The sequence below is a fragment of the Dermacentor silvarum genome, chromosome 1 (assembly GCF_013339745.2).
Source record: "Dermacentor silvarum isolate Dsil-2018 chromosome 1, BIME_Dsil_1.4, whole genome shotgun sequence".
Taxonomy (NCBI): domain Eukaryota; kingdom Metazoa; phylum Arthropoda; class Arachnida; order Ixodida; family Ixodidae; genus Dermacentor; species Dermacentor silvarum.
The window spans coordinates 286,966,675-286,989,490 of NC_051154.1; the positions used below are offsets into that span (position 1 = coordinate 286,966,675).

Sequence of the window (22,816 nt, forward strand, 5' to 3'; positions counted from 1 at the left end):
GGCAAGCAATGGACGCGTCACCACGTGATCAAACATGGCAGCGCCCACGGGATCACCGCGAAAAGGGTCAATATGTGCCGCTAGCGTGGACGTGACCGGAAGTATGCAGTGGTTTGAGAAGCGCGTTAACCAGCCGATGAGGAGAGAAGCGAAGGAAAGAGCGAAACGAGCGAGGGCCGTTTTTCGATCATCAAACACGTGTAACTCCCCTATTACGGCACCATTTCGAAAAATTATCGCGGCTACGTGTTCGTTGTAGACTCGTGCACAACTGCAACACCACAACTAAATTTCGACCTCTGGGTGATTTAGGGGCCCTTTAACGACAAGAGGTGAACGTACAGTTTACGTCCTGGTCTTCATTTGTCCTAATGAGTGTAGTCATGAAAATGTTGCCCATAACATCCACTTCAGTGCATTTTCTGAGCGTGTATCATTAGCACGTCAGTAAAACGAGGCCAATGATCTGTTGTGTTGTAATAAAACTCCATTTCTTTTTTTTTCCTTTTTTTTTCCTGGTGTATGATGGTATGATCGCCAGTATCGCACGTGCACTCAAGAGAAAAAAACGAAAGGTGCGTGCGGCAGTTTTGTGAATCTTTCGTATGATTTTTGTATTGTACTTCAAGAAATGATTTCTACATTCATTTTTCATGGCGATACAGCTTACTCATATTATAGTGAACGTACGTATGTGAATAAATGAATAAAGTTTAAACATAATGTAAAATCATTTTGTGTTCTTATTTTCACAAAAGTTGATTTGAAAGTACCACAAAAACGGACAAGCTTCTGTAATGACAATGAAGTTACAGATTTTTTTTCTGAAAAAAGTACGTCGAATTCGGCCTGTCACAGTATCATAAGCATTTTATCCCCAATATCAGAGAAGAAAGCTTCATTACAACAAAAAAATTCACGCTTTTAATATATGTAAAAATATTCTCTAAACTTAGCGATAATACTAATAACAAGGTTATTAAAGCATGCATTTATCGTTTTTTTCAAAGCCACATAACTATAGAATATGCATAACACAGGTTACACGTTTAAGTGAACCGGTGAGCCGTTCAAATGAACCGGTTGATTTCAGTGAGCTGAACCATTCCGAGCCGCTCACTGAAGTGAGCCGTTTTGCCCATCTCTACTGCGCACGAACAATTTGCCGTCCCTATGCCAAGCGAATTGGTAATGCTTTTCCTGACATCGTAGCTTCATTTCGCACAGAAGCTTCTTGTTTTCTGGCGTCAGATTATCAAGGAAGTAAACATTCGATTTCCTTGCTTTCAAATCACTCTTTTTTGTCATCCATTCGTCCCGCGTGACCCGGGATACAAAACGGACGAGCACTACAGGTAATTTGCCTGGTTTAGGTGGAAGCCTATGCATACGTTCAACATCTGCTTGAGACAGTTCGGCAAGTTGTTTACTTCGTCAAGCAGTACTTCATTGTCACTGTGTGGAACTCCATGAATTTCCAAATTTTGGTGCCTGCTATACTTCTCGAGTTGGTTAATTTGCTGTCGCAGTTTTGGAATTTCTTCTTTGCCGTTGTTTGCCTCAGCTTCTTGGACCTTTTTTTTTTAAAGCAGCTATTTCTAAAGAATGTGTTTTTATTGTAGTCAGCACTTGATCGTACACATCCGAAAAATGCTGCACAGTTTGCTCTAATTTGCCTACTGTGTGTTTCAGCAGCATGAGTTCTTCAACTTTATTCATAATGGCAGGTAGTTGCGTCAACTGCTTGTTAATTTCAGACAGCATCCGTCCAACTCCTGAAGCTTGCTCCTGTTTCTCTTTTCCCACGCCAGCGGAAATTCGGGCTGCTAATACAACACACGTCTGACATTTCCAGTTATTCTTCGTCGCGTCATCTTGTGCCTTAAACGTGGTCTTAGTGACATCTGAGCATGCGCCGAGGTGGTAACCAAAGCCGCAATCTGTGCACATAGGGTACGAGCCTTATTCAAGAAGCGTGTCATTGCAGACTAGACAAAGTACAGACAGAGGCATTTCTAATCAAACAAGTGTCTCAAAGTAACATTAGAAGCAGCAGCGGGGGTGTCAGGGAGCAAGCAAGACTTCTACCAAAAGGTACAGTTTACACCAGCACCAACCTGCAAGTATCGAAGAACTTGGTTACACTTCTGCGATGCCGCTCGCCACCACCACCGCAGAGCAAATGCACCGATGCCAGGGGAGCCTTGTTCTTTTAAGGTAGCTCGATGACGTCACTGCTGGATGTAATCATGGTAGGATTCCTCTGTCAGCTCCGGTGCCACGTGGGCGATGTTTCCAGGAACGGATAGCCGCAGCTGCAAGTATCGAAGAACTTGGTTACACTTCGGCGATGCCGCTCGCCACCACCACCGCAGAGCAAATGCCGCAGAGCAAATGCACAGCAAATGCCGCAGAGCAAATGCACAGCAAATGCCGCAGAGCAAATGATGTGGTTTGAATGCTTGTTTTGTGCTTGTTTTTATTGCGATAGCAATTATATGAACACTTCAACCGGATTTCTGCCGTCGGCGTCGCCGTCGCCATCGCCGTCAGGTTCCGTATAGATAAAATCTTCGCCGCGCGCCGTATGCCCCAGCGGAAGCGTGCGGGGACGCGCGCTATCACGGAGAGCCAACGCACTCAATCTCCCACGCGCAAGCAAGGAAGCGGAAAGCCAGCGCCGGAGGGAGCAGGGGGGGGCACTTCTCTGCCAACAACCGCGCTCGTCGCTCGTCCGCACAGTCTCTTATCTCTCCCACGCGCAAGCAAGGAAGCGGGAAGCCAGCGCCGGAGGGAGCGGGGGGGGGGGGGGGCGCACTTCTACGCTGCCAACAACCGCGCTCGTCGTTCGTTCGACCGCACCGTCGCTTATCTCCACACGGCTCTGACCTTTATGCGCCGTGCATTCGCCGCTTAGTTTCCGTTGAAGCGATAGACAAGCAGGTACTTTCGCCCGCTGCGCGGCGTATGCGCTCGCTGCCAGCGTTTTGACAGTCGTTGGCTGCAGTCATTCAGTGTGATCTATTCATGTTTGTTTGTGCGCGCTCACACCACGCTTGTTCATTCAGTTAGTAATAGTCGGGCCACATTTTCCAACGCACGCTACACATGCAATGCTGCCCAGATCGGTAGTGCAGCACTACAGGTGTGTCCCTTCGCACGCGCTGCCCACGGTAAGCGCTTCTCATCAACACCACCGTTTCACACGCGCCTTCTCGTGGTCATCGAGTCTCTCTTCATGTCGGTCTACTTACGCCGCAGCACACCTGCTTACTTAATCAGCTCATGTTTACTACAATTCATATTGTCACGTACGAGTTTGTACCGCTGTGGACAAAATGACGTTGGTTGGGGAAGAAGAGGCTGAAGTGTCTCGGAGCTCGGTAGATGGTGTCACCCTGGCCACAGAGCTTCAACCCTCTGTATATATTGTAAATACATATATTTTCTCCCCGTAACATTTTAGGTGGAAGTGCGGGGTAATCTCGCCACAAGCCGGCCCTGGATCTTCGCAGCGGGCGTCACATCGGTTCCGCTGTTATGGCTACTGACGCTGCCTCCGACGCTGACGCTGCCTCCGCCGCTGACGCTGCCTCCCCCGCTCAGACACCGGCGGAAGTGGTACTAACCCAGCTACGTCACCCGGGAATCTTCACTGGCACTGGCAAGGTCGACGTCGAAGACTGACTGACGTCGTATCAGCGCGTCGGTAAGCACAACAAGTGGAATGCCACACATTTGCTGGCCAACCTGATCTTTTACTTGGGAGGAACCGCGAAGGTATGGTTCGAGACGCATGAAACCGAAATTACAAGCTGGGACTCCTGCAAGGAAAAGCTACGCGATCTTTTCGGAAGGCCTGTGGGACGTCAAATGGAAGCCAAGCAAAAGCTAGCGTCTCGTGTCCAGACACCAACCGAATCGTACGTCGCGTATATTCAAGACGTTCTGGCTCTCTGCCGTAAAGCGGACGCGGACATGCTAGAGGCCGATAGGGTTGGACACATCTTGAAGGGCATCGCAGACGATGCGTTCAACCTCCTGCTTTGCAGGAACTGCTCAACGGTTGAATCCATCATAAAGGAATGCCGGAATTTTGAGCAAGCGAAGAGCAAACGCATTGTACAACGCTTCGACCGACTTCCCAATACGGCTGCCACTTCCTCCTGCAACGACCCTCCGGCATCACATCCGCCTGCCACGCCAAGCTTGACACAGGTCATCCGCCGCGAACTTGAGGCTATGGCTCCAAGTTCTCACTGTCCCCATACGCACGACAACATGACCATCTAGCTCATTCAAGCTGTTGTCCGCCAAGAAATTGCCAACATGGACATCCAGTCTGCCGTCCGACCACGTCCCACCCCTACCACTCCTGTCATTGCCTCTGCTGCACCTCGCCAGTCGTCCCCGAGTCGATATCGGAACCCATCTGAGTGGCGAACACCGGATGACAGGCCGATTTGCTTTGCTTGCTCCCGGGTCGGTCACATCTCCCGCCACTGCCGTAGTAGCCGCTGGTACTCCTCGCCTCGACCATACGCTGATCGCCGCTTCGACCGAGACCCTCGGTCTCTGTCGCCCCTTTCTGAACCATACCATGCCGGCCTCCCCTCTCGGGGAAACACCACTAGCCGCTCGCCTTCGCCGCAACGCCGTCAGTCCCGCTCGCCTACACCTCGACGTCCCTCGTCCCCGTCCTACGCGGGCCGCTTCTCGGGAAACTAAGCAATGCAGCCCCCGGAGGTGAGGCTGCGTTGACGACTCGGACTGCAAAACCTCTGCTGACCCCTGCTGCTCGACCGAACCTTGTTGAAATTTTTGTTGATGATGTACCCATTCAAGCCCTCATCGATACTGGCGCTCAGGTGTCGGTTATGCGATCAGATCTTCGTAGCCGTCTCCGTAAAGTCCTGACACCTGCCGAGTCGCCTGCCGTCCGAGTGGCTAATGGCAGTACAATAGCCGTGATGGGAATGTGCGCCGCCCGTGTTACCATTGCCGGTCGTCCTGTGTTAGTCCTGTTCACTGTACTGGCCGAGTGTCCCCACGAAGTGATTCTTGGAATCGACTTCCTGACTGCTCATTCAGCACTTATTGACTGTGCAACCGGCACCCTTCGCCTTGAACTGCCCCATTACTTTGCCGACCCGACCGAAGACCACAAGTCCCGACTTCGTTCTGCTGAATTTGTTCGCCTGCAACCTGATGCTGCGACCTACGTCCTCATGTCGCCTTCTCCTCCACTTCGAGATGGTCCTTACGTGGTGTCCCCACTTTGCGACGTTCTCCTGGCACGCGAAATCGCACTACCAAGCTCCATTGTCAATCTTGTTAACAATCGAGCGTGGCTTCTCCTTCTGAACTTTGGTTCGTGTCTGCAAGTGCTTCCTGAGGGTGTATCTCTCGCTTTGCTGTCCCCTTTGGAAGAGTGTGGAGTAGCTGCTCTTACGCCCGAACCACGATTCCACACTGTTGCAGCTTCCGACCGTCCTACTTCAAGCAAGGACAAGTTTACGCCCATGATAGCTACTGACCTACGGCCTGCTTACGCCGACGCCCTTCACCGTATTCTGATGTCCTATGAAGACATCTTTGATTTTGGAAATCGCCCGCTAGGTCGCACCCGTGTCGTCACCCATCCCATCCTCACTGGTGACGCTCTTCCTATACACCGGAGGCCCTACCGTGTGTCAGCAGCTGAACGCCAGGTGATCCAAACGGAGGTGGACAAAATGCTATCCAAAGATATTATCGAGCCTTCCTGCAGTCCGTGGGCGTCACCTGTCGTTTTGGTTAAAAAGAAGGACAATACCTGGAGATTTTGTATCGATTACCGTCACCTGAATAAGATTACGAAAAAGGACGTGTATCCGCTTCCGCGTATTGATGACGCGCTGGACTGCTTACACGGTGCCAGCTATTTTTCATCGATTGATTTACGCTCCGGCTACTGGCAAATCGCAGTGGATGAACGAGATCGCGAAAAGACCGCCTTCGTCACCCCAGATGGTCTCTACCAATTTAAAGTGATGCCTTTCGGACTCTGTAATGCCCCTGCTACCTTCGAGCGCATGATGGATTCTCTTCTGCGCGGATTCAAATGGACCACATGCCTCTGCTACCTTGATGACGTCATAGGTTTTTCACCGACGTTTGAGAGCCACCTTCACCGACTCTCAGCTATCCTTGATGTTTTTAGACGTGCCGGCCTACAACTCAATTCTGCAAAATGCCATTTCGGCCGCCGCCAAATACGAGTACTTGGTCACTTGGTTGACGCTTCTGGCGTCCAGCCTGATCCTGACAAAGTTCGTGCCGTTAGGGAGTTTCCCTTTCCGCGTTCTCCTACCGATGTCCGCAGTTTTCTAGGGCTGTGTTCCTATTTTCGGCGATTTATCCAGAACTTTGCCGAAATCGCTCGTCCTCTCACAGACCTTCTGAAAAAGGACACCACTTTTCGTTGGGGACCTGACCAGGCTGAAGCATTTTCAACGCTTATCAGTCGCCTTACCAATCCACCCGTGTTGGGTCATTTTGATCCGCATGCCTACACAGAAGTTCGCACTGATGCAAGCGGCCATGGCATTGGCGCTATCTTGTCCCAACGACAGCGCGACACCAATCGCGTGATCGCGTATGCTAGCCGTCTTCTTTCTGCACCAGAGCGAAACTACTCGATAACAGAACGTGAATGCTTGGCCCTTGTTTGGTCCATTGCTAAGTTCCGCCCTTACCTGTTCGGTCGACATTTCACCGTCGTGACAGATCATCATGCCTTATGTTGGCTATCCTCACTCAGAGACCGGACAGGGCGTCTTGGCCGCTGGGCTTTACGCCTGCAAGAGTACACGTTTTCCGTGTCCTACAAATCTGGGCGGTTACATAAGGACGTCGACTGCCTCTCCCGCTACCCTGTCGACCCACCGGATGGCACCGAAACCGATACAGATACCTGCGTTTTGTCGATCTCCGACTTCTCACGCATCGCCGACGAGCAGCGTCGTGACCCATATTCGCGATCCATCATCGAACGCATTACCTCGGAGCAACAGGACGCTTCTCTCCGTATGTTTGTTCTCCAGGACGGGACCTTATATCGACGCAATATGAATCCTCATGGTGCTGAACTGCTCCTCGTCGTTCCCCAGCATCTGCGCTCGACAATTCTCTCGCAGTTACACGATGCGCCTACCGCTGGTCATTTGGGTGTCTCCCGTACATATGACCGTGTCCGCAGACGATTTTTCTGGCCTGGGCTATATCGCTCTGTTCGAAGCTACGTCGCTGCCGGCGAACTTTGCCAACGCCGCAAGAAGCCTCCATTGTCTCCCGCTGGCCACCTTCAGCCTATAGATATCCCCAGTGAGCCATTTTTCCGCGTCGGCCTGGACCTTCTTGGCCCATTTCCTACCTCATCCTCGGGCAACAAGTGGGTGGCTGTTGCGACGGACTATACCACGCGTTATGCCATAACGCGGGCCCTCCCTACAAGCTGCGCAACTGATGTGGCTGATTTTCTCCTCCATGAAGTCATCCTACATCATAGTGCCCCACGTCAGCTACTCACCGATAGAGGCCCCTGTTTTCTTTCTAATGTTGTCGACGACCTTCTTCGTTCTTGCTCAACGTCCCACAAGTTCACGACGGCTTACCACCCACAGAAAAACGGACTTACCGAGCGTCTCAACCGTACACTTACGGACATGCTCTCCATGTACGTGTGTGCTGATCACCGGGATTGGGACTGCACCTTACCTTTCGTGACGTTTGCATACAATTCGTCGCGTCACGATATTACTGGTTATTCCCCGTTCTATCTACTATATGGCCGTCACCCTCTCCTGCCTCTTGACTCACTGCTCCCTTCTGACGACACCACTACCACGTTCTATGCTCACGACGCCATTGTTCGCGCGGCCGCAGCGCGTCGTATTGCCCGTGACCATCTTCTGGCATCTCAGACTATCCAGAAGCACCGTTACGACAGTCACCGTCGGGACGCTCATTTCAGCCCTGGGTCCCTTGTTCTGCTTTGGGTACCCTCCCGTCGCGTCGGCCTTTGCGAAAAACTGCTGCCACAATACGTCGGGCGATACCGAGTTCTTCGCCAAGTCACCAGCCTCACATATGAGATCTCACCTGTGAATTCAAAGTCTTCTACCACCCCAGGAACTGATATCGTGCACGTTTCGCGACTAAAGCCCTATAACTCGCACGCTGATTCGACACCCTAAGAAGCATCGAGACGATGCTTCTGCCGCCGGGGGGTTCATGTCACGTACGAGTTTGTACCGCTGTGGACAAAATGACGTTGGTTGGGGAAGAAGAGGCTGAAGTGTCTCGGAGCTCGGTAGATGGTGTCACCCTGGCCACAGAGCTTCAACCCTCTGTATATATTGTAAATACATATATTTTCTCCCCGTAACAATATTGCTACCAAGGCCGCTCACCTTACTTCGTATGACATTGCTGTGTTGCTATCACATTCATTGCTTCGCCCTTAGGGCGAAACTGTGACATTTTTTATTGAAACGAATGCTGTACTGCGTGATACCAAGGAATCTATGCACTTTTCGCTTCAGTTGCTGAAGGGATTTTTTTTTTCCTTGAGGACGATGCCGTGAAAAATCCCAAACAGGGGTGCTATGCAGGATGCGCCGAGTTTAAACTCGGGATCTTCACGAGCTCTGGCGACGCCCCAAGATGAAAGAACTAATAGTAACAAGACCTTTGTCCGTTGGCACGCCTCCAGTTTCATTAGTTTATCTAGATTCACTCTGGGTGGCTATCAACCCTTGGGCGTTGCCATATGGGCGGTCGACAAACTGGGGCTCACGCGATTTTACGGTCGGTGCATGTTCGTGCCTTCTTTCACTTGTTTGTCGTTCCAACGAGTGCATTACAGGCACAAGCAAGTTATAAAATAAATGCATTTAGTACAATAATATTAGTCACATTAGCGTGGGTTATAAGCATTTTAAAGTTTACAAGATGTACACTGAATGTGTGTTCAACTAATTCCTAGTTTAATACGTTTCGCGTTATACCACGAGGGGACGCTCGCCTTCTTTTTTCTCCTCTGGATCGGATTGGCGCGGCTCTTTACGTGCTTGCGCTAGCATTTCCGAGCACAGATTGGTGTGTGCTTAGTTTTCGCACTGGGCTTTTCACAGATTGCTCGTTGCTCTTTCTCTTTCCTCTGGATTGAATTGGTGCGGCTCGCTACGTGCTTGCGCTCCCATTTCCGAGCACAAATTGGTGTTCGCCTGGTTTTCACACTGGGCATTCAACAGATCACTCGTTGCTCGCGCTAAAGTAAGGCTGCGAGACGAAGTGAGCGTCGGCTAGCGCAGAGGTGGTTTGCCGCGCGCTTACCGTGTAAACACTCAGGTACGCCGGAAAGCACTCATACAAGGGTCCGAAAACTACGCTTTATTTTCTTTTACTTTGCGATGCACCTTCATTCTGGCAAGCGACGAGCGATGGCTTCTAACAACCGCAGGAAAGAGTCTTTATACTGGGTAGCCCGAGCGGTCGGTGGGTTCTAACAAACGCAAAAGAGGGTCTTTGCAGCGCACGTGGCCGTTGAGTGCCACCACATCCATCCCAAGTGGGACTCCAGCATCGGTGCAGTGACCCTGTACCCATCGCTGATGAGGTGGCGCTTCACTTTTTGACAAGATCTTTCTTTTTTTGTGTGTGAACGCCCGTGATGGGGTCCGCAAAGTTCACGCTGTGGTTGACTATTTCCCAATGCAGATTGAGTCATAGCCCCGTTAGCATCCACTAAATTTGTGATATATTTGTATGCGGCCAATTTGTCAATATAAATAATGGTCCCCGCTTTAAAATTGGCTGCAATAATGGCGCCTTACATCGCCGCCTTTCGTCGGTCGACCTTGAAAGTCGCAGCACCCCTCTGGTCGCGCAGAACGTGCCGAAGACCTATGGGCCACCATCTTTAACACTGCCGTAATTTTGGCGGCTCAGCGGAAAGTTGTCGCCCGACATTAGACGGCCGCGAAGAAGGCACTCGTCAATTTGCGCTATCTGCCCGGGGACACCGAGTGGAGGATGCGCCAGCAGCTTGGCCCTCGCGAACTTACGGGGGTAGTTCCTCTAGTCGGCGATGGCGTACTCCGATAGAGGAAACAAGTCGCCGGTCATCTCCTTCAACAGCCATATGTCTACGCTTTGGCTCAGGCAGTACGTGAGCCAAATCATTTGCCGCCTCGAGAGATGGTCGTTCGGACGGCCGAGGCGGTCCGTGTAGGCGAAGTAACTTCCTTCGCATCTCTGCCCGTGCAGTGCAGCGGTACCGTGTAACTGCGAAAACTGATTTCGGCAGCTGTGGCACCAGAAGGCAGCCCGGCGTCCATTCTGAGCCTTCCAATATAATGTGACCGCTTCGCCTGCGCAGGTTGGTTGGTTCGGGTTGAATCCCAGGTGCTCGCAGGTGCTCCAGTACTCCGATGACGACGCCGGACTTGGCCTGGGGCTGGGGCGCGGTGGACGAGCAGTGCTTGAAACAGGAGAGAGCTGAAGCAATCGGACGAACTTTTCCTCCGCAGCCTAGTCGCACCACGCTGCGCTCGGAAAGCACAATTTGCCCGCCACGCTGTCTCCGCAGACGACGGCCTTCGCCTAACTTGTCACACAGCCAGCGCACTGACGTTTTGGAAAGGCAAAAATGACGCGAAACTCCACGGCGGTCATGTAGGTGAACGGGTCCTGACGGTCATATTGAGGCTTACTACCGCTGGATGCGATGACACAGGGTGCTGCTGCCGCCGCCATGTTCACGAGTTCAACTCGAGGGGGGTTTCGCGATGTACTAGTTTGGCACGAGTTCGCCTGTCAATCAAAACCATAGGTCTCGCCCCGCGCGAGGCATGTAACTCTTGTTCGCGCCCACCACGGTTGTGCCACGCCCAACTTATTTTTCGGCAACCGCGACATCGTGCGGAACTGAGAGGCGTTAACAATCTTGACCGCCGAAATAAAACACGCACAACGCACTGTCATCGGTGATGTACTAAACACCACTATCAAAAACAAACCGTCGACTTTCGCTGGCTTATGCATATATCTTCTTGGGCTGTGATGGCCCCACAACACGGTTCATTGCCTGCATTGTGGCGACGTAGCGCACAGCAAATAATTATCGGCAGGTAACTGTAGCTGCTTGCAAGGCGTTGATGTGCCGCGGTGGACAACGATCCTGAGCAGTGCGTAGTGTTTTCCAACGACAACGTTTCGCATTTGTCATTTGAGATGGCTGCTGTGTCATCAGTGTTGTATCGGAGCCGCAGTGTCGGCAAACACGGTCAGCGGTCAGCGCAAACACACCCAGTGTGATGGCATATGTTCATCACAAGCACGGCACATTAAACAATTGCAACACCTTCCTGTGTTCGAAATCTAATTTCCTAACGGCACACAAGAGCCCTCACCCGCCAAAATGCGATTGCTGCGCTGTCGTTAAGATATCCATCTGCGATCGCTGTTAGCTCACCAGCAGAGGCACTCAGCAAGCACATTGGAGTGAACAACACACTCAAATTCTGCGTACATGCGCACGCCGGCACCTTCACTGGGCAAGCGCTGACAAGCGATGAATTGTGTCGCTGGGCAGCACGCTCTTCGCAATGCATCGCGGGGACTTCGCGCACGCAGATAAACTGGTGCATTTTCACTGTGCTGCATCACTACGAACCCTACAATACCGCAGAGCAATTTTGCAGCGACAGCAGTTGCCCCCGTATATATGGCTGGAGTGTCGTTTCAGTTGGTAAAGCGGCGGACTTAATAGCCGCCTCAGTGAAAGCAACTGCAGTGAACAGCCATGCCGCAGCGCTGCGTTGCCATTCCCCTAATAGACAGGGAATGGACAGATCATTGTCATGGCGGACTTTATGCGTCATTATCGCATCGATTTTATGGAGAATAGCACTGCAGCGCCCCTGGCGACTGCTCACCGTATGAGCTCCCTCGTGCGTGCGACCATCTAGAATGTATCCGCGTGTAAGCTTTCGCCTCACTGTCGACACTCGTGGCAAAAAAGTGAAAAATTTAATATTTGACTCGATGTCCCTTTGTCATCACAAATTTATAGCATTCAAAACGAAAAAGCGATACTTTAAGAAATAAAATGTTTGTTATTTTATTTGTTGTATTTCAATGTATTCGATTGAGGGAAAGTGTAGGTGCAAGAATGCACCGCATGTGCCCTGTTCGCATTCGACGGAGGATAGAAAGATAATGCCCGAAAGAGGAGGCACGCCCTTGACGCGCCCGAGAATGGCGTGGCAAGTGGCTCACGGCAAGTGTGCAGATAGACAGCGGGGCAGTGACGGTATTGATAAATTGCGATAATACGTTGATAACCATACGCGGCGCTGGCGCGTTTTTGTTGCGCAGTCTTCTGTGCTTGAAGCGTGGAAGCACTGTGTTGCGCAGGGTGCGCTCATGTTGTCATACGCGGCTTTATCTCGACATTTCTTTTTACCTGCTGTTATTGCACGTTCCTTGCTATCTCCGTTCACTGACTGCCATCGATCAAACTCGGGTAAAACTCGTGCGAACGAGAAACTCGGCACATCCTGCCTAGCACCCCAGGGGTGCTATACAGGATGCGCCGAGTTTACCGAAACACGGGATCTTCACGAGCTCTAGCGACGCCCCAAGATCAAAGAACTAATGGTAACAAGACAACGTTTGTCCGTTGGCACGCCTCCAGTTTCATTGGTCTATCTAGATTCACTCTGGGTGGCTATCAACCCTTGGTCGTTGCCATATGGGCGGGCGACAAACTGGGGCTCACGCGATTTTACGGTCGGTGCATGGTCGTTCCACCGAGTGCATTACAGGCACAAGCAAGTTATAAAATAAATGCATTTAGTACAATAATATTAGTCACATTAGCGTGGGTTATAAGCATTTTAAAGTTTACAAGATGTACACTGAATGTGTGTTCGACTAATTCGTAGTTTATTACATTTCGCGTTATACCACGACGGGACGCTCGCCTTCTTGTTTTTCCTCTGGATCGGATTGGCGCGGCTCGCTATGTACTTGAGCTAGCATATCCGAGCACCGATTGGTGTGCGCTTGGATTTCTCACTGGGGTTTCAACAGATCTCTCGTTGCTCTGCTCTTTCCTCTGGATTGGATTGGTGCGGCTCGCTACGTGCTTGCGCTCCCATTTCCGAGCACAGATTGGTGTGCACCCGGTTTTCACACTGGGCTTTCAATAGATCGTTCGTTGCACGCGCTAAGGTAAGGCGGCGAGAGAAAGTTAGCATCGGCTAGTGCCGAAATGGTTTGCCGCGTGCTTACCATGTAAGCACTCAGGAATGCCAGAAAGCACTCACACAAGAGTAAGAAAACTACGCTTTATTTTATTTTACATTGTGATGCACCTTCATGCTGGCTAGCGCCGAGTGATGGCTTTTAACAACCGCAGGAAAGAGTCTTTATACTGGGTAGCCCGAGTGATCCGTGGCTTCTAACAAACACAAGAAAGGGTCTTTGCAGTGCACGTGGCTGTTGACTGCCACCACATCCATCCCAGGTGGGACTGCAGCATCGGTGCAGTTAACCTGTACCCACCGCTGACGAGGTGGCGCTTCACTTTTTTTTGACAATAACGTTCTATTTTTTTGCGTGTGAACGCCCGTGCAGATTGATGCATAGCCCCATTAGCATCCCCTAAATTTGGGATACAGTTGTATGCAGCCAATTCGTCAAGATGAATAATGGTCCCCGGTTGAACATTGGCTGCAATAATGGCGCATAGCGTCACCGCCTTTCGTCGGTCGACCTTGAAAAGTCGCAGCACCCCTTTGGTCGCGCAGGCCATGCCGAAGACCCATGGGCCACCATCTTTAACACCGCCGTAGTATTGGCAACTCGGCGGAACGTTGCGTCATTAGGCGGCCTCGATTGTACTTGTGCTCGCCGCGAAGAAGGAACTCACCAATTTGCGCTGTCTTCCCGGGGCCACCGAGTGGAGGTCGCGCCAGCAACTCGTCTCTCGCGACCTCACGAGGGTAGTTCCTCCAGACGGCGATGGCGTGCTCCGATAGATGAAACAAGTCGCCGGTCATCTCCTTGAACAGCCATATAAAAACAGTCTATGCTTTTGCTCACGCAGTACGCGAGCCAAATCATTTGCCGCCTGGAGTGGGGTCGTTCGGACGGCCAAGCCGGTCCGTGTTGCCGAATTAACTTCCTTCGGCTCTCTGCCCGTGCAGTGCAGCGGCACCGTGCAAGTGCGAAAGCTGCTTTCGGCACCTGTTACACCGGAAGGCAGCCCGGCGTCCATCCTGAGTCTTCCTATATAATGTGACCACTTCGCCTTCGCAGGTTGGTTGGTCTGGGTTGAACCCCAGTTGCTCGCAGGTGCCTCAGTACTCCGATGGCGCCGCTGGTCCTGGCCTGGGGCTGGGGCGCGGTGTTCGAACAGCGCTTGAAGCGGGAGAGAGCCCAAGCGATCGCGCTAACTTTTCCACCGCTGCCTAGTCACACGAGTCTGTGCTCGGAAACATAATTAGCCCACCACGCTGTCTTCCCCGACGAGGCACTTCGCCTAACTCGTCACACAGCCAGCGCACTGACGTTTTGGAAAGGAAATAATGGCGCTGAATCTCTACGTCGGTCATGTAGGTGAACGGGTGCAGACGGTCATATTGACACTTGCTGCCGCTGGATGCGATGACACAGGCTGCTGCTGCCGCCGCCACGTTCGCGAGTTCAACTCGAGGGGAGGTTCGCGATGTACGAGTTTGGCACGAGTTCGCCTGTGAATCAAAACCATAGGTTACGCCCCGCGCGAGGGATGTAACTCTTGTGCGCGCCCACCACGGTTGCGCCACGCTAAACTTATTTTTCGGCAACAGCGACGTCGTGCGGAACTGAGAGGCGTTAACAATGTTGACCGCGGAAATAAAACACGCACAACGCACTGTCATCGGTGATATACTGAGCACCACTATCAAAAAAATTACCCGCCAATCCACCCTGTGAAGGTGGTTGGAAAGCGAAGCTTTTTACGCCACCCTCACGGTGACTGCGGCGCACTTGATATTTCACACACTACAACGTAACTTTAACCACGGACTTTATTATTATTTACTTCACAACAATGTTCCCTACTGCTTTATGATCGGTGTGATATACACTCAAATTTTCAGTTTTCACTGTAGTTACATTCTTTGCCAAGGTTAAATCAATGCACGTTCCGCGAATGCACGTTCTGCCGTCTTTACTTTCCGTGGTCTACCCGTAGTGGTGTAGTCTAGAAAATGAACCGAAGCAGTTACTAGGCTGGAAGGGTTTCGAATGGCGTCGACCCTCTTTCAAGCAGCTGCATAAGCTTTGCAACAGCTGCAATATAATCTTACGGACCGCCCCGAGCCTGTTTCCGTTGTTTGCCCGCAGCCCTTATCATCCATCATGTTGGCTCATCACTTTGAAGCTTGTTTTTGTGGTTTATCTTGCGAAAACGAGTGCTTAGTTGTACGCTGAATGCCTGAATTCAAGTAAGCTATACTGCTATACCTGCAATTGTTAGCGGTTCGTCGGGATCGTTTTTTGCTTACAACGACGGACACGACAGAACCCTTGGCTGGTGGAGGTACAAAGCTTCGCTTTAAAACAAACCACCGACTTTTGCTGGCTTACGTATATATCTTCTAGCGCAGTCATGGCCCCACAACACGGTTTCATTGCTTGTATTGTGGCGATGCAGTGCACAGCGAATATTTATCGGCACGTCACTGTAGCTGCTTGCATGGCGTCGATGCGCCGGGGTGGACGACGATGCTGAGTAGTGCGTAGTGTTTTCGAACGACAACGTATCGTAGCTGTCGTTTGAGATGGCTGCTTTGTTATCGGTGATGTATCGGAGCCGCAGTGTCGCAAACACGGTCAGCGTCGAGAAATGCTCGCTTTTCTAGACCCAGTGCGATGGCATTTCTTCATCACAAGCACGGCACACTAGACAGTTGCAACACCGTCCAGCGTTCAAAGCCTAATTTCCTAACTGCACTCAACAGCGCTCTCCGGCCAAAATGCGACTGCTGCGCTGTCCTTATCCGATATCCATCTATATCAGAAACATAGTTTCTCACTATATTACCTAGAGGAAAATCTGGGCCGGTATTTTGTAGCGATGCCTTTCCCGTGCTAATGCCTTTACGCAATTATCGCGCTTTGTCAGGGGTCAGAGCGACGGTCTGCTGGCCTTATCAACGGGATCAGCCGGCCGTGAGCGGTGGATGATAAGACTAGTATAGAATAAGTCATAAGGCATCGCTACAAAAATACCGGCCCTGGCGCTGCTGCGCTGTGGTATGCACGGGAATTCCGGTATATTGTGACTTAAGTTTGACATGGTTCTCGAAGAGCCAGGACGCCTGAAGTCGCGCCTGGTTAGCACCGTTCCGTCAACTACAATGATTCATTTCCCGCTGAAACAGCCCGTAAAAGGCTCTTTTAGCTTTATTATTACACAAAAACATGTTTGTTTAATTTTGAGGACTCATTATTGGATGTACAATTATATGAAACGTAAACAGTATCAGCTGGCCGCTTAAGTTTGAGGACAGACGACAAGATTCTCGCTCGCTCTGGAACAACTTGTCCTCTGTTCTTGCTTTTCTTCACTTGATTCTGCACTTAGGTGATCAAACTTTATTGAGAGATGAATATGGGCGAATGAAAGCCTTCTATATATGTTGATTTTAGTTTAGGAACGCATTATTTGTGTAGCCATATCCACGTTTTAGACGAAGCCTCGTACAACACCAGCCAACACAAGCCTCGCAGACACATATGCCGTCATTCCCATGATGGCACAGTGCCCTTCAGGTAACTCCCATAGACGGTGGCGCCAGATTACCCTCTAGGTGTCATAGTGAGAAACTCTATGGCTCGTAATCAAAATGATTGACAGGAGCGTGTCTTCATTTTGACGTCACCAAAAAACGAACGTTTGTGGTCTGGGGAGTTCACCGCTTGCCGATTGGCTGCTCTGTCCCTCCCGTTGTCACAAATTTTGCATAGGTCCACTTTGTGACGCCGCAGCAACTTAACAGAATGCGAACTGAACAAACATCTCCCATCGTGCCCCTGCTTCGCTTCTTTTTTGTGTTTTCTTTAGTTGTGCGTCATGGCATACGTCATGGCACGAATTTAGAATTCTATAAAGTCGATACGCCACCTGGTGGCGAAACAAGGAAATTGAACGAAATGTTCCCAATTCCTGGGTATGCGCAACTAAAAACGTATTTGTGTACTCTTAACAATGTTTCAAATATGGTTAAGTACCATCTTCTTGCTCAAAAAACATACTTTGTGGTCTGTTATCTCTGCCGAGCCTTGCAATTGTTGCCTGTAATCTATCTAATCTACTCTTAAAAAAAGATTCTTGGCATTTATGGCTTCGACAGAAATCTCTGCTTACGTACTCTCAAAAGGATCATCAGCCCTCAAAAGAAGCATTGCGCGAACACTCATGTGATAGAGAACATGTCCGGTCAATATAGTACTCACACTTAGGGGGACCTTATTGCACAAACATATATACACGATGGGAACTCAAGACAAATAATTACATGTGTAATAACACTAGACAAAGCAATAAATAAACATTATTACATAAATTTAATTATGATTCCCAAATAACGTCTACAAACGTATGTTAGCTTCGCTGAAGGAGTCACGAATGTTTGATGTGATGTAAAATATATTCAGTTCTTCGGATCAAGATGCCACTGTGTAGTGACAGCCTGAATTGTGGTTCCCTCTTCCGAAGTACCTCCCTCCTCACGTCGAAAAAAGCGAAGAGACAAAGCAAGGACTCACTCTCTAGGCTTCTTCAAAAGCGTAATTAAAAACAAATGGTCTATAATGATTGAGGCCTTGACAAGGGAAATTACGCTATTTAGGATTTATCAATTCACGATTACGCAAGATATGCCGCTCATGTCTGACATCAGAGACGTCACGCTAACAGTTGGTCGATAGCCACGCATTAAATATGTCAGACGGACCCGCGATGACATAGGTGGAGCATTTCATACTTACGCCATACACGCCGGGTTCGATGCGCCTCGTTTTATTTATTTATTTATTTATTTATTTATTTATTTATTTATTTTACCCTCAAGCACACAGAGCTTTACAGAGGGGAGTGGGGTGCATAAATTATAAACAAAATAGAAAATGTAATAATAGGTACAATTCTACTGACATCTACAATACACAGGACGAGACAATGTTAGGCTAATACAACAAAAGCAGGAATGAAGATACAATGCGAAGAACCGCGTTAAGAAAAAAAAGAACACTTCATGCGTCATCAAATAAGTGACTGTAAATGGTTACACAAAATTGATCACGGTCCGAAATGGAAACAATATCTGTGGGAAGGTGGTTCCAGTCACTGGACGTGCGTGGGACGAAAGAATAAAAAAAGTGTTAGTGCGGCAAGTAGTAACGTGTACCTTATGGTGGTGATCTAAGTGTACTGAACGATAAGATGGGGTCGTAACGAACTGGGTTTTGAGAACTGGATGATGGTATATTTTACGGAAAAGTGTAAAACGACATGCTTTGCGACGTGAAACAAGTGGCGGCAAGGAAAGGGTGTGTTTCATCGACGTGATACTGCTGGTACAATTGTAGTTGGATAATATAAAACGTGATGCGTTATTCTGTACCATTTCAAGTGTTTCAGAAAAACGGGCACGTGATTTGAACGAGCGCGGAGTACACGGTTCGGCCCGTTCGGCTGTGAGCTGCCTTTGGGCGCTACGCTGAGGGTTGCTTACGGTCCGCTCCGCTGACATTTCACTTGATCAGGCGCTGCACGCAAGTGCTTTGAGTTCGCGTTTTGGACGAGCCCGTGTTGCAGACACATTATAGACGCGCAATCAACTTGGCTGCATAAAACGACAAATAAGTGGACCCACGGTCACGACCCACTCAATCACTTTCGCAGTGGATAGAGGGCAGGCAGCGTGTGAGTGGAGCGGGCACTAAACAGATCTGTCCGATGTTGTAACGGGCGTCGTCTTTCTAGCCCTAATTATTTCAACTACTTAGCGGGAATGCAATGCAACTGCTTACACCAGTTGAGCGTTTGCGCAGCTGTGAGCACGGTCGGGACAGACACTTATCAGCATCACGACAATGTTCTTGTGGCAGCTACGCAAGTTAAAAACGCAAGAAACGGTTCCTCTGTGTCCATGAACACAATGTCCGTATTTACGTTTACTGCAGGCAAATGTCACCATTGGCCGTCTGCGGTTGCTCACCACTTGGCTATGACGCTCTGCTGCTAAACACGAGGTCGTGGGTTCGATTCCCCACGGCCGCACAACAATGGGGATGGAATGCAAAACGCTCGTGAACCTGACTTCATTAAGCACCCCTCATGATCAAATATTAATCCGGAGCTCTCCACTGCGGCATCCCCCATATAGCTTGCTCAACAGCTTCGGCACGCTAATCTCGGCAATTAATTTTTTTTAAAGTTGTCATGTCACCCTACTGCTCCATCACTTCTTTCTCTTGAGTGTGAGTAAATTCGAAGTGGCTCACGCACGCCATACACAATCAGACACTACGACTCTTGTTATGATCTCTTTATGTAGCCGTATTATTTCGCAATGCTATTTGTTAACAGCTTGTCGCTTTTTACTTTTAGCTTCTTGCGCCGATCTGTACAGTGCCGCACAATGCATTCGAGTTTTGCATACTATCGACGTGAAATGTGATAATGACGACTTGGGGCCATAGGCTAGAGTCGAGTGCGGCCACTGATGTAATAGCGAAGGAAAAAAATACGAGCTGCTTTTGAAAACACGCGCAACTGGTCTCCAGCTTCTTGACAGCCATCTTATTTCTGCTGTTCCAGGCGACGGATGCTGCACCTTCGGAACCGAGCGCTGTTGGAGCCCGAGGAGCGTTGCCCTCCGTAGTGGCCTGTTTGGTGGTCGTGCTTGTGAGCGCTGCGCTGGTGGCCTACATTCGATCAGCACTTCTACCCTGGCCCCACGAACGGGACAGCCTGCTGTGCCGCAGCAGTGAGTGCCTCGATCACCGGCACCTTGTTCTGACGAAGGTGAACTGGAGCGTCAATCCATGCAGCGATTTCGAATCGTTTGTCTGCTCCAAATGGAAGCCGTCTGCTGACCCCTACGCCTATGGCTCGGCACTGGCCAGTCATGCCATCATAGCGTGGTTCAATGGCTTCCACACTTTGATTACCAGAGGTGTTGACCACTTCGACACAGTCAAAAAGGCGCGCCGCATGTTCGAAATTTGCCTGACTAATAATGCCGCTAATAGACCTTCCTCAGCTTTGCTGAGGCAGTTCATGTTGGATCGGAAGATACCGTGGCCGAATGACCCACTGCCGAGCGCAAGTCCATTTGGCGTCCTCTTGGACCTGGCATACAACTGGAACATTCACCTCTGGTTTCGACTGAGGCCACTGAGGATGCAAAAGGGAGAGTCGCACATCCTGTTTTTCATGACGGCTAACTTTGTCCCTATATGGAATACGTATAAGGAAGAAAACATTCGCGTGGAGGGCGTCCTGAACTACTGGAACAAATTTCAGGACACTTTCGCGATGAACGAGCCGCGTCGCAGTGATGCCGAAATAGAGGCAATAGACTCTGTGGAAAGGGGCGTATTTTCCCAGCTTCAACAGCTTCTGGAGACAGAAAGCGTCACACCAGGCCGGTTCTTACTGAAAGATATAACCAGTGTCACAACCAGCATGTCCTCAGCCCAATGGATGAAAGAACTGAACAAGAACGCCCCGGTACAGGGTGGTTATGGCCTGTCAGACCTCATCATCGCAAGTGACGTAGCGCTCCTGGAAACTATAGACAGGCTCTTCTTGAAGTTTGACCGGCGTTCTTTGTTGCTACATATGTCGTGGTTCTTCATTCAAACTTTTGCCCCGCTTGAAGAGCTGCCGAAGAGTTCGGAAGAGACTTGGCCGTCTGACGTAAGGCGCCGACGGCTGTGCGCTATTCGGGTCGAGGACTCGTACGGGTTGCTGCTGAGGTCACTTGTCGTGGTTTCCCATTTCACGGCCGAGTCCAGAGCGGCAATCAACAGCTTTCTTGGCCGCGTGACGCAGATAGCCCGTGACAAGATCTCTGCTCTGTCTTGGTTCGCCGACGACTCGTTCAGGCGCAATGCGTCCTTGAAGCTCCAGAACACCAGGACTGTCCTCTGGCCGCCCAAGGAACTCTTGACGGAGGAAGGCCTGTCCGCTATCTACGCTAATTTCTCGTCCAAAGAGGCATCGTTGGTCGGGTACTGGATCGACGCCATGAAAGCCACTCGCGCACTACGGGGCGAACCTAAGTACAACGACGTGCTAGACTTCCCGATCAACTACCTTCAGCCGCTCTTTGGGTACGACTACGTTCTGAATAAGGTGCTCATATCCGCTGCAGCCCTCAGCCTACCCGCCTACACTGGGCGGGGAACTAGAGCAATGGTGCACGGCGGACTAGGTTTCTCTTACGCCCTGCAGCTGGTGAAGGCTATCAATCAGGGAGGCCTCAAAGTTGACGCAAACGGGAATGTCCGCGCCAACTCGTGGGCACCAGAGGAGTGGTTCGAAGCTCTCGCCAGAAGATCGGCAGAGTGCTCCGGATCACCTGTGAACAAAAGCCTCTTCCCTGAAGTTCCGGCCCTGGAGCTGGCGCATGCCGCTTACGAAGCTTCGCGCGACGACCCGCCGCGAGTCGGTCGTATCACTAAGGTGTTTACCGAAGACCAGGTCTTTTTTATCACCGTGTGCTTCAGCCTGTGCAACCTTCCACCCACGCTCGACTCGCTCAGGGGCGAGTGCAACAAGGCGGTCGCCAACTTTGCAGAATTCAGCCGGGCCTTCAACTGCGGCATCCGCGATCCTATGAATCCCCAGACGAGGTGCTCTTTCTTCAAGTAGCCGTGCGTCTTGAGTTCTTTTCTCTACACGTGTACTGCAAGTGAAAGCCCTCATCCTCCCGCGTAATAGTTTCATGCGGAGTATCCATTTCACGGCTCCGCTTAGGACCCCATGTGATTTGTCGAGACTATCTCATACGACGTAGTTACAGGTGCACCTCATTTATGAACTCTTAGAGAAGGTATACAATAAACCATATTGACCGGGAGAAGGCTAGGTCTCAGATGACTGCATAGTTTTGTTTTGCATATTAATACTTGGCCAACCACTTGACGCAGTAGACTGCTTTATAACAAAAGGCGAATCCTCGCAGCGTTTTCTGCTTATCTATACGTACAAAACGCAATTTTTCTTTCTTGCTTGTATAACAAGATGAGGTGAACAACTCTGTATAACAAAGAATGCCTCAGGTACTCTTTACCGTCGTTCCAGTACAGTGTCTACGTGTTAAAATACGTTCGGCACAGCCGTATATTTGCTCACATTTGTCTTACCTTTAAAGGTACACTAGCGGGAAATAATGGGTCGAGCTATGTTGAAGCATTAAGCTCCCGAAAAAAAAAAACGAATTCCTCATTCGCAGCGAGAAGAGAGTTTTTCTAAGCGAGCAAATGACGAAAATATAAAATCCTGGTAACGCCACCTGTCGTGGAGTATAGTACCTCTCTCGTGTGACGCGTGACGAGAAGCGGGAGGCGGTCGGTTCGAGGAACAGCTCCGATGCGACTTGAGACAGGAGGGGCTGATTCGCAGAGAGCGGCCGAGGTGGTGACGTGGAGATTACGTCATGGCCTCTTTTTGGCGCGGGTGACTGAAATTAAAGAGTGG

The 22,816-nt window shown here is 50.3% G+C and overlaps 1 protein-coding gene across 1 annotated transcript in view; it reads left to right on the top strand.

The window, feature by feature from the left end:
* Positions 1-21,988, top strand: part of LOC119441417 (endothelin-converting enzyme-like 1) — a 42,422-nt gene extending 20,434 nt beyond the window's left edge. The window contains exon 2 of the mRNA XM_037706043.1: positions 19,928-21,988. Within this exon, the coding sequence (XP_037561971.1) occupies positions 19,928-21,988 (2,061 nt within the window). The remainder of the gene's footprint in view (positions 1-19,927) is intronic.
* Positions 21,989-22,816: the final 828 nt, after the last annotated feature.